At 36.1% G+C, this 17,017-nt stretch overlaps 1 protein-coding gene across 1 annotated transcript; it reads right to left on the bottom strand.

Annotated features, from left to right (window-relative positions):
• Positions 1 to 355: 355 nt before the first annotated feature.
• On the bottom strand, positions 356 to 16,894 carry st7l (suppression of tumorigenicity 7 like). Its single transcript, XM_082189626.1, is given in 15 exon segments — positions 356 to 554; positions 4,459 to 4,598; positions 4,741 to 4,833; positions 4,986 to 5,136; positions 7,389 to 7,491; positions 7,641 to 7,713; positions 7,807 to 7,921; positions 9,028 to 9,123; positions 9,125 to 9,299; positions 11,316 to 11,394; positions 11,496 to 11,611; positions 11,711 to 11,765; positions 11,859 to 12,018; positions 12,116 to 12,198; positions 15,936 to 16,894. Coding segments are annotated over 15 exon segments (1,704 nt in total). The 5' UTR covers positions 16,105 to 16,894; the 3' UTR covers positions 356 to 458.
• Positions 16,895 to 17,017: the final 123 nt, after the last annotated feature.

Raw genomic sequence — 17,017 nt, 5'->3', positions numbered from 1 at the left:
TTTATATTTTTATAGAAATGTTTGCAGTGTTTCGTCAGCAGAACCTTACAAAAGCATGTTAAATAATAGTACAACCCACTGAAGAGATGCATGTCTATCCCTTACAGCCTCGCTTTCATTCCAGTTAAAAATCAAAGATGGCGCTGCTGTGAATAAGATCTATTCAAGGCCGGTCTCTTTCCTCAGTGATTGCATCAGCACTATATAACTGTGGCGACCTGCCCCATGGCCATAGCAGACATATTTATGCGGGATTAGAGGCAGTCACGGCATAGAGGTTGAGAGACGGGCGTTTAGTCAACATGTACACAATAATGTCAGATGACAACAAATACTGTTGCAAAAGAGAAGTGTGTCAAAGAGCCAAAACATTTTTATTGTCAGTACAGTTGGGGACCTTACACATATTACATGTACAGTAGTGTTTCTGAGTGCAAGTATGTATGAATTGGTGTACGTCAGACATTTGCAAGTTGATGCCACAGGCAGGAGGGCATAAAACTCTCCATCTTGTCTGCAAAAAAGCCCAGTGGTGCAAAGAGGGTGCTGAAGAACTGCAGAGAGAGAGAGAGAGAGAGAGAGAGAGAGAGAGAAAACAGTCAAGACGTGTGACGTGGCATTTACAAAGAACTTACTAATAACCACACACATCTTAAAGATTTCATGCAAGATATTTAAGTTTTTTTTTTTTACATTTCTAAAGCAAATGGATGTAATGAATGCCAATAAAGTGCCAAATATTTGGGTGGAAAGTGTAAATGCATTCATATACATTCATTATTTGTATTCTTTCTCTACATTTACATATTCCTTATTTAAATGTATATATTTAGATTTATATCTATCTTTTCAGACCTATGACTATATTCATATTTACATTTATATATATATATATATATTCAGACCTATATCTGTCTGTATATATACAGATTTACATTTATATATTCAGACTTATAGTATAACTGTATATGTTCAGATTTACTTTTATTTGTTATTAGCGACACTGGTGGCCATTAAGTGATCTGCAGCCAGCAACATATTGCTCGTGCTCGTGTACACGTAACGCACAGGAGACTGAACATGATTCAAGGCCCGAGATAAAGTCACGTTTTTTTTTTTTCATTCTTTGCTTAGAAGTAAAAAGAAGTTGGAAATACCTTTGCAGCGATATACTATTAATGAACATACTGATGCCGTCCATGCTGCTGAGAGCGACTTTTTTAATATGTAAATGTGCTGCATGCTTTCCTCTTAAAGGTAGGGTAGGTAATCATTTTTCTAAAAAAAAAACATTCCAAATTTGTTTAAACTGTCTTTATATACCAATACATAATTAAAATGTAAGTACTCTGAAAAAGAAAATATAAAAATCGAGTGACTGTAGACCTTTTAATCTGCAATAAACACAGCTCATTATTTCCATTCACTCCACCCCCTCCCTTCTGAGCTCCTTCCAAAGCCACGCCCCCAAAACACATGAACGCGAGACGCCAAACGCTCAGGCTGGAACAAGACGCATTTATTACCTGAGACGAGTGGAGAGGAAGGAGCGCAGTACATACAGTGACATCATGTCAGAATCACATGTAATAAAATACCTAACTTTATCACTATGAATATAAACAAATAAGATTTATTTTAGTACTCACTATCAAGCTAGCATATCGATAATGGTAAAGTTTCATTCGGTAACGAGCTATATTTATAAGGCAAAACTAAAAACAGGTTGCATTGATACACGTTTTTCCATTACCATCAGTTACACTGTGATGAAGATGAATTTCGTGTAAGATTCATAACATATACGGTGTTTTGCATGTAAGAGTTTCCATGATGAAAACATTGTTGACTCTAATGAAGACTAACGTACACTCCGAGTCCGGAGACAAGTACCGCATCGTCGGTTCGAGGACAGGTCCGGGGTTGAGGGCGAAGCAGAGGAGGTCGTTCAAGAGTGCGGGCAGGGTCCGAGGAAATAGTTTTTGCCTTGTTTGCCTTCGCTGACTGCATATGCAGGTGCTTTGAGCTGAATATTTCCGGGAACGGTGACATGTGATGAGTGCATGCAGGGCAGCGCGCGCAGTGGGGCTCGGGGCAGGCACGAGACATGAAGGCATCTGATTGGTTCTTTACATTCGCACCGAATGGCAGTGATTGGTCAGAGTTTTTACTGTCCTGCAGCTGCTACAGAGGTCTGATTTTTTTCATTCCTTTTTCTAAACACATAATGTATTGACTACTATCAGGATGGAAGGACCATTTCACCCAGTATAAAAAAAAGTGTTTCTGAACAGGATTACCTACCCTACCTTTAATAACAGAATAAACACATGATCATGGCCGATGTGAAATGATGTTGACATGAGACAAGAGGTCCATGAGAAACACCTGTACAACCTGAAACTAAAAAAAGTAGTAGTGCGTTTCTTGTGTTGTCGGCCTCATTCATGGACTATCTGAATGTCTGAGCCACAAGCTGTCAGAAAGTTGCCTTTAAAGTGCCTGAAGTGCTAGATGTAAGTATGATGGAGTTTATCCCTCTGGGATACTACATGGAGGTCCAGACAGACACAAACAAGAGGAGAAAAAAAAGAAGAAAATCTCTGGATGGCAACCAACTTTAAGACTGTAAAGTTTTTCCTTTGAAAAACACTGAAACCTCCACAGTTCTATCCACCATAAACAAGCCCCTAATGTGTTTATGAAGCGATACATTTCACGGATGAACAGATGTTTATGACGGAATATGGGAAAGGAAGCCTGGGGCCGCGCGTCGAATAGGGAGGAAAACTGGGCCGAGTGGAAGCTGGAGGGGTATCATCCATTTTAACGCAGATCCAGGAAATAGATAGTGCTAACGTAAATATGTGTTGTAAGATGACAAACGAGGTTGATAAAAAGAGAAAGGCCATTGAGGCTGCATGTCGGCACATTCAGGAATTTATTGCAATTAAAAATTAGGGTAATGTTCCCCGAGGAGAACAAGATGTTTGGAGTGGACGGGGAACAAAGCATGCATGTGTGCGCGCGGGCAAATAAGGGAGTATAACGGAAACTAGAGCGAATCTGAATGCATCTCGGAGGTGAGGCCTAGCGCAACAACTCAAGTGTGTTCTGAAATCAATCACTCGCTATTAATTCCCACAGATGAATGTAAACAATGATAAGAGAAGAATGCACCGCCACGAAATGCGCATCCTGGCCATTGGAAGGACTTAAGGGATGGCGTACAAACAATTTAAACGCATGCTCGTCTTCACTTCTGCTCCTTAATTTATCTTATCCATTTTCCACCCTATTTCATTGACTTGCTTGAAGCTGAGGACCGTACATAAGCTATTGATTGAAGTATTGTGGATATACAGGGGTTGGATAATGAAAATGAAACACTGGCCAATATAGTGTTGGAGGTTTCACGCCTATATATGTGCGGCCTGGTGGCCGATCTTCACTGATTTTACATTCCATCAGTAAGTGTGAGTGTGAAGGTTGAATTAGCAGAGCAAGAGCACAGCTGTGCATAAAATATTGCAAACCACACGGCATAATGGGAGACATATCAGAGCTCAAAAGAGGACAAATTGTTGGTGCACGTCTCACTGGCTCATCTGTTACCAAGACAGTAAGTCTTTGTGGTGTATCGAGAGCTATGGTCTCCAGAATAATGTCGGCATACCACCACGTAGGACGACCCACATCCAACAGGAGTAACTGTCAATGCAAGAGGAAGCTGTCTGAAAGTAATATCCAGGTACTAACCTGGATTGTATCTAAAAAGCATAAAACCACAGCTGTCCAACTCACTGCAGAATTAAATGTGCACCTCGACTCTCCTGTTCCCACCAAAACTCTTCATCAGGAGATCCAGAGTCAATGTTCATGGCTGGTATATCCAAAACTTTGGTCACTCGTGCCAGTGCCAAGATGAATTGATGTTGCATTGAACATAAAAGGAGGCCTTACTCCATACTAATAAATGATTGTGATCTAAAACCTGGTGTTTCAGTATCATTGTCCAACAAATATATGTATTTATATACGTATATACAGATGCACCTGCTCGGACACAGTCGCCTCGAAGTCGTGCATCTTCGAAAGTGGAGCCACGCGCAAAGTTACAAAAACGCTGTGCACACCGCCACGCGAAATGGGGTCTCGTGTGCTCAACCCGAAACACCGTCCAAACGCGGTGGCGACATTTTTGCCACTAATAGAACATCACAGACAGTTGTTGGTCTCATAAGGAGCCGTGGTTTATACCGTCTAGAGTGCCATTGACAGAGACTTCATTCTTATATTGCAACACAATGAAATGTTTATCTTGGAAGTTCAGTGATTGTGTCTTTCTCTTATAAACAAAAAAATAAATAAATAAATATTAAAGGGCAAAGAGGGACGAGAGTAAAGGCACAAAAAAAAAAAACACTTTGGGGTTTGTTGAGGCGTGCAGATACTCACAGCTTTGACGAAGACCCCCATGAGCTCTGGAAACTGGTGTGTGAGCATGGCCAACATGGCACAGAAGGAGCAAAGGCCCGCTGTGAAGAGGATGAAGAAAGGAAGCTCCTTCTTTGGGTACACTGAGACCTCGTGAAATGCTGGAAGAAACATTGCATATCCTTAAAACATGTCTACAAACACTCGATTTTCCCATTATTGTTAATAATTTCCACACTCTATGCTTGTGCTAACAGTTACTATTTGTATATAAATACAGGTATAAACAGAGTGTAGACTTACAAGGCAGAAGCTCTCTGTCTGCGGTCTCTGTGCATCCTGGGTAAGGATAGAAGAGATGACCCTTCTCCAGAGGGTACGGAATAATCCGGAAAGCTACAAGAGCCAAAAGATGTTGACCGACATCAGGTGAGATCGTTTACATTTTGTTTTACAGTAAACAGCTTCATGGTAAATGAGAATGGTAATCATCTATCATACAAGAATGTGACGGTGTGTAAAAAAGCAAAGATGTGCACTGTACGCACTGCCTTCCCAGGTACAGTGTAGCAGGTTGAGCGCCCCCTCTGCCCGCTTCCAGTGCTGCAGGTGAAAGAAAGCGTACGCCACCGCCTCACTGTCTCCCCTCTTCAAAATATGCTCGGGTGGCAAAATCAGACTCTTCATCTCTAATAAATACTGCAACGACACACAAGGAAAGGACAATAAACACATTTACCCCAATTCTGATTACCATAAAGCAAAAAGCCACTCTCATTAGTGAAATGAACATCAACAACAACAAAAAAGGTATTATTTATTGTATAGCTATTTTCATGGCGAGACCAGCTCAATCTAATAAAACAAGCTTCAATGATAAAGAGTTTTGACAGAAATAACATGTTGGTGGCGTGTATGTGTGTGAGAGAGCAGTCAGTCCCCGGCTCCGGGCCCCAGGGTGAGTGTTGTAGAGGGCAAAACAGTAGGATTAAATGGTATTATCCGGAGGATAACCTTCCCAAATGCCCCTGGCTGTGATTATTGTACATTACAACTCGATTCGGCTGATTCTCTACAATGTGTCAAGCGCACCTTCTGCATTTTAAACAAATATCCCTACATATCTTTCTGTAAAATCACCACAGTGGATGTGTCAGAATGTACACAAACATGTGCTTCGTAGACATGGGTAATTTAGCTTTATGATCATGCTGACATTTGACAGGCAGCTGTCCTACGCAACATGCCCGCACACAAACACGGTCTTTTATGGCGGATCAAGTGTCAGTGATGGGTCTCTTTCATGTGGATGTTCCTCTTAAGCCCCTGCTGAACTCCCATAAGCCTCTGTCTCGTATCTTTTTTCACTTGACCGTACGGACCCTGAGCGATGACATCACACTACAGTGGTCTTGGAGATGCCATGCAAAGGGGAGGTGCGGGTGTCCAGTGATGGATGACATCATGCATTATATTTTGCACATTTCTGGGATGTCGGTTAATGTGTTAGATATAAAATTAAATTAAATGTTTTTAACAATAACTGAATGCATTTAACAAATTACACTGCCTAATTTTTTATAAATTATACTAATAGTACCACTTTTGCCCACTGTAATAGTCAGAAACATACACTACTGTTCAAAAGTTCAACAGTGACATATAACACTTTCTATTCATCAAAGAATCCTAACAAAAATCAGAATTTTGACAAAACATTACGTAGCACAATTAGCATATTAGAATGATTTCTGAAGGATCATGTGACACTGAAGTAATTATGCTGAAAATTCAGCTTTGCATCACAGGAATTTATTAAAATAGAAAAGCTATTTTTAAAGTTGTAATAATATTACTCTTTTTATCAAATAAATGCAGCCTTAGTGAGCATAAGAGACTTATTTCAAAAACTTAAAAAAATCTTACCTACCCCAACATTTTCAATGATAGTGCATGTTGTCAACTTTATAAAAAGTAAATATTTTCCCAGAAAATATTTTCTTTGGCTTCAGTACAATGACAATGAATTTAGGAAACAACTATATCTTTATAATATAATACTTAATAAGTTTCTCACACAATAATAAGTTTCCTATATGGCTGTTTTTATATTTTTTATATGTTTTACATCACCATCAAAATGTAAGCAATAAAGTACAAAAAGATCATGACATTCAGCATGTCATTAAGTGCCTTTTTGCTTTTATGAAGCCGTTCCTACATAATAAAGATATGAAGGACCATTTTTCATTAATTTATTGCAAATACAGTCACGGTCTCTTGTACCTTATTGCTTGTGTAACAGTGTAAAATATTACTGCATTGCCCAAATTCTAGCTCTTTTTTGCCTTAGGGCCAGATTTGGCATTTGAAATACCAGGTGTATGTGTGTGTGTGTGTGTGTGTTTATATTTGCTGCACATCTCAAACAGGTGCTCTTTGTAGTCTGATACAGCATGTCTGTGGTGCACAATACCCTTTCGTCTAAGACTGTGTGTTTGGGTGTGAAGAGGTTGTGTACTTTGAAGTCGGATCTAGTGTTTTGGAAAGCGGCAAGTTGAAGCCAGGTACAAAGAAAGAAACAGATGATGGGGGTCAAAACATCTTTAAAGGGCAAAAAGAAAAATCAAAGGTGATATAACTTTCACCCTAAGCACAGTTTACGGAAATCTATGTTTGGCAGCCTTGGCTCAACAACCTCATCTGAAATTATGCTGAATGTTAAAACTGTGAACAATGCGTGTTAGAAAAGTTTCAGTTTAGTGAATACTACATAAATACTACAACAGCATCACCTTCTGGTCATGACAATATGCCTGCACTCATGAATATCAGTGAGATAAAGCCGACGTGTGGCCCAGTAACTTCAATATTTGCAATATAAACTATAATAAGGTCCTTTTTTTGTTTTTAATTGGAGGTAAGCAAATCTAAATATATATATTTCGAACCTTTGGTACATGTGGGTTGAACTCCACAGCTCTGTGTATGGCCTCCACTGCGTTCATCTCTGCTGTGCTGAGACCTCGTCTAGACGCTGCCTCAGGTGAAAACCTGCCATACGACACGCATTCAGATTCATTCAGCAAACTATCATCCATAAACATTACCCATGCTATGACATGGTTATATGCTGTTCATTATTAGACATAACAGACAATTGTTTGCATCATTTCATACTCTCCAGCATGCTGAAGACTTACTTATCTGACACCGCTCTGGCTTTCAGTAAGGCAGATGTGTAGCATATAGTAGCTGATTTTGGCAAGCTGATATCTGAAGGAGGAAACATCAGATAGTCAGTGAAACATCGATCACTTTCTGGTCCAGTTTGAAGAGTACAGTAATATGACAGATGAATGAGCTCACCATCATATTTTGCGAGGACTGCTTGTACATCTGCGTAGGCCTGCAGCTCTAATAACGCTTCTAGAAGGTTCTCGTGAATGTTTAACATTCCCAGTAAAGGAAATTCTTTCATTAACTGTCCAAGGAAACAGGAAACAGAGTATAATTGAAGTATGAGAGGTATTTAAGCATAAATTACTCTCTGATGATAACAGAATATATTCTAGAGTTACATGGATGACATCTTACATTGATGACTTATAATTATAACATCAATATTTTATGCCCGGTACACATTGTAAGATTTGGGGCTGTCCAAGACTTTTTCTGTGGTTTCTCTTCTGTGAGATTTCTGTGATCATGGCTCCTAAACGGTGGTCCTGCGTCGTACAGTAAGAGAGGTTCAAAGACGATCTTTGTCACGGTCTTGAGACCAAAGATAGCCTGCGATAATTTTCTGACAGTGTCAGAAATTTAGCATGATCATCTCATAGTGTGTTTGCTGCTACCTATGTCTACTGACTAGCCAATTAAAAAGCAACATGAAATAGAGTATTGATTAACATGACATGGCGCTAAAACTAAAACTACTTACCTAAAGCTCAATTTGTAAGATTGGCATGCCAAATTGCAATCTTTACCCTTGCCATATTCTTCTCTTTCGCTTCCTCCTCTTTTTTTCAGCGCACATAAAAAAACCCAATTGCTCATTTCTAGACCGTAGGCGTCGTAAGGTGTCATCATTGTACAGTCTACATATTTGTCGTACCAAAGTTTATTAGATCCACGTCGTACGGTGTGATTTGTAATGATCTTATAGGATTGCCGAAATCACAGAGTCTGTAGCACGCATTAGACATAAAGAATGAAATGAATAAAAAATAATTACACAATAATTTTACATTTTAAAATACTTTGTTGTAAATTAAAGTTCCTCTTTCACAGTTAAAATGTCTTAATAGAGCAGAATTGGAAAGGAAATGTTATGTTCAAAAAAGTTTTAGAAATGTGAATTAGCCCTGAAGATGTTACAACATCCTGCACTAAATGTGAATTTATGTGTTGCTGATAACCACAGATTGTTTTTTTTTGACTCATCCCTCAGGGTAAACAAACAAACAAACAGAATCAAATTTACAGTAAAGCACTTACTATGATAATCTATAGGGCAAGACTTTGCACTAGAATAATCATTAAAATCTACAGACCTGAACATTATTTGTGTTATATTGCTTCACTCACATCTCTCATCATCTTTACAGCTTCTTTGATGCGACCCAGTTTTCTAGCACACATGGCCAGTCTGCGCTTGATGTAAACCACAAGATTGGTGTCTTTACCGGCTGTGAACGCAACGGTAGAAAACAACAGCGTGAGTTAACTGTATGCTGAGTGCATATGTGTGACAGTGTGAAAGTCTCATACCACTTTTAAGGGCTTGTTTGAATAGCCGTTCAGCTTCTGTGATGGTTGTGGCTTCCTCCTCGGCAAGGAGCACATATGCTGCAGCACATCTGCAATGAACAGAATCATACGCTGGAGAGTTAGAAAAAGGAAACTTCATGTTCACATTAGAGATGCAAAATAAAAAGACACATTTTGACTGCCTGTGTATGAACTGTAACATGAATGTAATTACTGGCTTTTCAGTGTCAGATTTTTTTTTTATACCATATTAGAAGGATCATGTGACACTGAAGACTGTAATGATGTAATGATGCTGAAAATTCATCACTACCACCACAGGAATGAATTACATTTTAAAACACATTCACATAGAATTCAGTTATTTTAAAATGTATATGAAATCATAACATTTATTTTTCTTGCAGGATTAACATTTATATGCTTTTAAAAAAACGAAATATTCCCAACACTGAATATGTGTCTGAATACAACAAAAGAGGAAACAAAACTAGACTAAATATATACATTTAACCTCATGACCCTAGCAACAAGCTGAAGTAAAGGAAATTCAGATTTGCTTTTACCTAGTAACAAAGAATTACACATATCAAGAACCAATCATATTAGAGAATAATTATGCAATGGATCATGTCACCTTTGTTAGGCACTTTTTCTATATAAACTGTTGTACTCTTTTTGTCAGGGGGATTCTCTGTGAAATTAGTCAGAGATCCTCCGTGATTAAAGCATATTCATTTGTCTTTGAGGCTTTGTCTGGAGTCTGTCTGGTTACTGGTTAGTGGAAATTCTTAAAATATCACTTTATTCCAAAGTGATAGTGTTCATAGGGGGCGAGAAGTCGTCTGACTCAGTGAGGCTCTTATAATAATAATAATAATAAAATTTAATTTGAAAATAATATTATAATGTGGTGTAGTCTGTCATAATATACACAGACAGTTTTACTCACTGCGAGATTTATTCGTGAGGGAATAATTAGATAAGAATTTTATTGGAGTCTTACACACATAAGCCATGCATTAATTTGCAGCCATTATGTCAGTGGTTTGATGTTAGCGCAGGAGTTGCAGATAACTTCTGCTGTGCCATTAGAATTTAGTTTTTGACCAAAAGAAACTTTAATAAATTATGTTACTTAACAAATCTGATTAATTAGTAAAATTAAATGAATTGCTAATTACAACACTGAAATAAAATGGAAATAATGGGGAATCATGCAGCAAACTAGTTTCCTTATAAAGGTCCAGAAATTTTTATATGATGTCATTACGTTGCTGTCTTGCCGCCAGCCAATCGCTGCATTGCTGATCATGGTTTCGAGTGTTGATATATCTGTCCTTCCCAATGAACACAAGAATGCGCAGAAATCTCAGACAACTTAATCCGGATATTTTGATCAAATCCGCAAATTCGTTTGAAGAACCAAATTAGCCAAATATCAGTTATCCCGATTAGAAGATCTGGCATCTGTCAAATCAACTCGGATGTATTAAGCGAGGTATGAAGAATGAACCCCTGGTTTAACTTACGTCAGGTGCATAGGGGAACTTCTACCAGTTAATAATATTTCACAATACTACTGTTTTTTTTTTTGTTTTTTTTATCAAATAAATGAATTTAAATTTCAAAAACATTAAAATTGCTTTTAAAAACATTAACCTTAATTATTCCAAACGTTTGACCACCAGTGTACATGGCTTACATTAAAATTCCATATAATTTATATATACATATGCTGAATAAATGTATAATTTTTATGTATAATGTTTATATTTTTTTTTAATTAAATTTATAATAAAATACAAGTGAATTTAGGACACTTTATAATGCACATTATGAAAAAATTTTATTCATTTAGATATTTGCTAAAGATCACTTTTAACAGTGTTATTAAATTATTATTAAAGATTTGCTTTAAGTGACAGAGAAAATTAGCATTAAATATCCAATACTGACCAATACGATAAAATCAAAAATGGTACCAACATATTGTGCATCCCTAGTTCATGTGTTTTAATTGCTCTTTATAATATATCCCATTCCAGCTCTAAAATCTGACTGGATGAGTCACGTCCGAAGATGTTAAATTGAATTCAACTCACTCGCGGTTCATTTCAATTGCCTGGTAAGCTGCTCGAATACGTGCCTGCGGGTTCCTCTCCCTCCAGGCCTTCTGCATTACTGCACAACAAACAACAGATAACAGCCATGATTAAACAGCAGTTCTGATTAAATCTAGGCACTTTTCTTTTTTTTTTTTAGTAGAAGAGCGTGAGACTAACCAGAGTCTTCTGGTCTAAGCTGCTGAGTGTCTCCCAAGAAGAAGGTCTGATGATCTTGTGCTGATAAATTCATGTCGTAATATGTCAGGGGCTCTTTACCCGTCACCCAAGTGTACCTGGAATGGAAGGATCATGAATATAATGTTTGGAATTCAGTCATTTATTTAAAAGCTCATAAATTAAGGCAATTAACTGACAGCATTTAAGAAATATACCTGCTGTACTCTGCACCTCTGAATAAGTTCAGTGGGTTCCTCCACACTTTACATTCTGAAAGAAACATAACACAATAGGTCAAACATTACTACATTTCCTTTGAAATGTTTGGAAAGATAACCAGTAGCTAATAACTTAAAATAAAACCTGCAACGTTGCTTCTCTGCTCTGTATCGCCGTTGACTGAAGAGAAGAGTCCCGCGGAGCTGCTGTTCTCCACTCCTCCCAGTAGAGGGCGCAAGTGGCTGACAGAAACCTGCTCGATGAACGAAGTGCCGTACTTTCTGAAGTACCACCACTCGAATATCTGTAGGACAAACGAGCGAGTGTGTGTTCACAAAGCTTTGAAACTGAAGTCTGTTATCTAGCATAATTAGTTTACAACCAATAGGTAAAAGACTCACCAATATAAGGCCCGAGATGAGCGAGGAGGTTCCCGTGAGCGCAACGTAGAATTTAGGCGTAAGAGTGTTTAAAAACACAGAGGCTGTGGATGAATTACACAAGATAATGAAACAGAAATTATGATTGTTTTAAATAACAAATTAAATTTTTTTTTTGGTTATACAGTACATGTACCAACACAACTTATAAAACATGGCCACAAATGACTTATTTGCTTACAACTTTTTTTTTTAAACAGAATTTTTTTTTAAACTTGCATAAAATGATGGTTATAAAATGATTAAATGTTAAATTAATATAAAAATAAACCGCTAAATAATGCTTCTACTTAAACATCACATTCACATTGCACTATTGAAATATATGAACATATATACATTAAAATAATGTATATATATATATATATATATATATATATATATATATATATATATATACACATTAAAATAATGTATATATATATATATATATACACACATTAAAATAATGTATGTGTATATATATATATATATATATATATATATATATATGTCAATCGATTAAAAAAATTACTAATTAATCACACTTTTTTCTGTGATTAATCACGATTAATCGCACACGTTTTCATTATACATTTTTTATATTTTGTAATGTAATAATTTCACAGTTAATTTCCAAATTAACGTAGAAACAACAAAGACAGTATATTTTAAATACTTGTTTAATGGCATCTTTTTTTTATGAATGAAGGCGAGTATCACTGATACTAATACAGCTACTGATGTCTCCATGAAAATTAATTAATTTATTCAAATTATAATTCATTAATTATAGCCATTCAAAATTACAGTGTACTTAAAAGCTATCATTTTTTATTTTATTTATTAGGCTTCAAAAAATTTAACAACTTAAAACAATCCTCACATAAACCCATAATACATGTCATATTTACCTGTGCCCTGTGAAATATACAGAAACTGAATAAAGTTATCAAAGTCTGCACTGCATCAATTATAAATTAAATATAGATTAATTAAAGCTTCAAAAGTTCTTTAGTCAAGAGCAGTGAGTCATTTTCTCAGTTACCTTTGTTCTTTGATTAACATTAATGTCATGAATGCATTAGTGGCTGCTGTCACTTTAAGACCAGCCGCTGCTGACGATAATGCGGATCTCACACGTGTCTCATTCTCTCACAACTCTTTATGTTAATTTAAGACTTTATTTAACTCATTAAAGGTACAATATGTAAGAATTTTGTATCAAAATATCCATAAACCACTTACACAGTGTTATATAATTCTTTCAATTATGTACTTACATTTTCCTAAATGTTTCCAAGAATTTGTAAATTCAGAGAAATTCACAATTTTAAATAGTGCCCGTCCCCGTTCATTTGTCGCCTGTCAATGACGTAATATCAGTGTTATCCCTGGTTTCCGCTAGTACTGCCATAGTAACCATGGCGACATACGTGGACAACTACGTAATGTTTAGCGGCACGCTCACGGCTCACGGTGTTGTTGTTTCGTTCAAACTTTATGGATCATGGCAAGCAGACTTTGGGACAAAAGAAGGAATAAAACGAGAATCAATATCAGCGTGGCGTTTTCGAGAAATCTTTCGGTGTGTCATAGACATTCACAGAAAGCACGTTCTCTTTTGTCTTATCGAGCATGAATGGTTTAAAAGCATTGGCATGAAGAAGAGCGTAATCATATAATGTAACTAGCAAAAGGATAACAGGAAAAACGGATGCTGCGTTAATTGCATTAAATATTTTTAAATGTTTATTTTTAAACTGAAAACATTTTATCGCATGTGTTAACACATTAATGTTGGCAGCACTAATATATATATATATACATATATATATATATATTAGTGCTGGGCAAAGATTAATCGCATCCAAAATAAAAGTTTGTGTTTGCATAATATATGTGTGTGTACTGTGTATAATTATTTTGTATATATAAATACACACATATGCATGTATTTATTTAAGAACTATTTGCATGTATATACTGCATAATTTATATTATATATAAATATAAATAATTTATATATAAAAAAATTAAAAACCTTAAATATATACATGCATATGTGTGTATTTATATATACAAAATAATTATACACAGTACACACACATATATTATGCAAACACAAACTTTTATTTTGGATGCGATTAATCGCGATTAATCTTTGCCCAGCACTAATATATATATATATATATATATATATATATATATATATATATATATCCGCAGATGCGGAACGTGCACGAAAGCAAGAGGCGGGATTTATCATGTGAACCAATCATTTACATTTACGCATTCGGTAGATGCTTTTATCCAAAGCGACTTACACTGCATTTCAAAGTACACATTTACATTCTTTACAGTTCTTGCTTTCCCTGGGAATCGAACCCATGACCTTGGTGTTGCAAGCGCCAACACTTTACTGTTTGAGCTACAGGAAAGCTGTATCAATCATAGCCAATCATAGCCAATCATAGCATGATGGAGGCATTGCCTCCTCTCACGTGACTCTCCCCCATTCATTCTCAATTACCCCCCACCAAACCCACCGCACGCTTTAGAGGGTCTGTTTTAAGTCAATGGCCTCAGGGGAGGCAAATAAATTTGGTCGTCCCGCTGTAACTTTACCTGTATAAAAAATTGTGATTTATACACTTTTTAATGTCACATTTTGTATTTTTGTACTAAATATACAAAATGTGCCATTAAAAAGTGTAACTTTTAAGTTAAAGATGCGATTAATCGTGATTAATCGATTTGACAGCACTAGTATATGTAGATATTCATACCAATAGCAACATTTCTAAATAAAGAATTATGCGCGGACTTTATTTAAAGCCTTCGCTGATGTCATTTGAAACTGAGATGCTGGAGTCGTTTCATTTGTGTCAGACTGACATCAATGTATAAAACATACATCATTTTCTAGACTTACATGAAGTCAACCTCTGTTTATATAAATTCTATGATCTTAAATGAAACACTTAAAGTCACAGTAAACAGAAATATTTTTGTTTAGTTGATTATAAATATATAATAAATCTATGAACACAACTCATAATACATGGCCACAAATTACTTGATTATTTGCGTACAACTTTTTAAGAACGGCTTTAGTAAAATAATAATAATAATAAAAAGATTATACCTAACCCATATCTTGCATAAAAATATTTACATTCTGTTTATTATGTCATGTTAGTGTTGACAAATTCCTCCTCTGAATATTGCTATTAGTCAAACATCACATGCACACTGTACTGTGCAAAAATTTATATTAATAACAAAATGTGAAAATTATAATGGCATTTTATTTAAGTCTTTAGCTAATACCATTTGAAACTGAGATGATGGCATATACTTTGTGTCAGACTGACATTATCGTACAAAACATCTTCTAGACTTGCATTTGACAGCTGCTTTTAACTAAAGTTCTTTACACAACACTGACTTAAATCCAGGTCTGTTTCTCTCACAATGCTACAGAATGACTTTAAATAAATTATAATTATGCACGAATCATATTGGTTATAATACTTAACGGTCATTTTTAGTCCCTTTGGACGCTTGACATCTTCAGTCACCATTCATTGACATTGCATGGATAACAACACCGACCAGCACTGACTTCAAAATTCCTGCTTTTATATTGCACAGAAATAGAAAGCCGTATGGGTTTGCGTGGGGATGAGAGAAATAACGGCTGAATGTTCATATTTGTGTGAACTTCTCCTTCAATGAACAGAAATGTACCCTGTGTGGAGCTGTAAACATGCACACAGCTGATCATAAACACACACACCTGCGTTGACGGTCTCCTGCAGCTTCAGAGGGCTCCTCAGCACGTAAACCATCGTCAAGACCATGGCGAACCAAAGCGCACATATGTACGTCCACGACCAGCAGAGCCACGATTTTAATTTCTCCGTGAAACCGGGTGATTGAGGATTACTGCCACTGCTGTCCGCCATCTTTCACCGACGAGCCGTAAACATTAGAATTGTGGGATACTGGAGGAGAGAGCGCTGTGGCGATGCTCTCCACCAGATGGCGCAGCTCCTGTTGATTGTTTTATACCTACTGTTGTCAAACTTAATATAAGTACATAATGGATGCTAGCTTAACGCGCAGAGTATACTGTTTTTATCACTTTTTAAGTGAATAGTGACATGGGATGTGTTAAGAAGAGCATGTTAACATACTATTTTATGCATGTATGAATACTATGCACAGTACTTCAAAACAATGCCCACATTTTATACATTTGTAAGCATTATTAAGATTCAAATTCTGTGTTTGACATACTTGAATGACACGGTGTTATATGTTACGGGGGGAAAAAACATAAAGGTTGAATAAATGCTCAATTCTGAGGGAAAACATCACCATTCAAAACTTAATTTCTGAGGCTAATGTATATTGGGAACCGTTTACAAGTTATGTGTATGAACACACCCAGATGTACTACATTTGCCGAAACATGTAGTATAAAAACACTTGCATAATAATGCATAGTCTTTCACTTGATATTTAAATTCCTTTTTATAGAAAGAATCAAACAAACATTTTAGCATTTTAAGCAGGTGTGTAGAAAAGAACCAGTGAAAATATGCATCAATTACAGAAGTTATTATAATCTGATATAATATTTTATAGTTTTATATATAATGTGTTAACAATATAGAAAATAAAACCTAGTATTTGATTTTTAAAAACAATTACGAATACCAAAACAACTCAAACAGAACCGATTCAGGGCCAAATTTCAGAATTCATGATGCATTACTAAACAATACAAACAATCAGAACAAATTGATACCCCATTTGAAGTAAAATAAATATTAATATTGTATATATATGGCATTAAAATTGTGTTACCTTATA

This window comes from Leuciscus leuciscus (genome assembly GCF_965113295.1).
Source record: "Leuciscus leuciscus genome assembly, chromosome: 14".
NCBI classification, from domain to species: Eukaryota; Metazoa; Chordata; class Actinopteri; order Cypriniformes; family Leuciscidae; genus Leuciscus; species Leuciscus leuciscus.
This window is presented reverse-complemented; position numbering and strand designations above follow the sequence as displayed.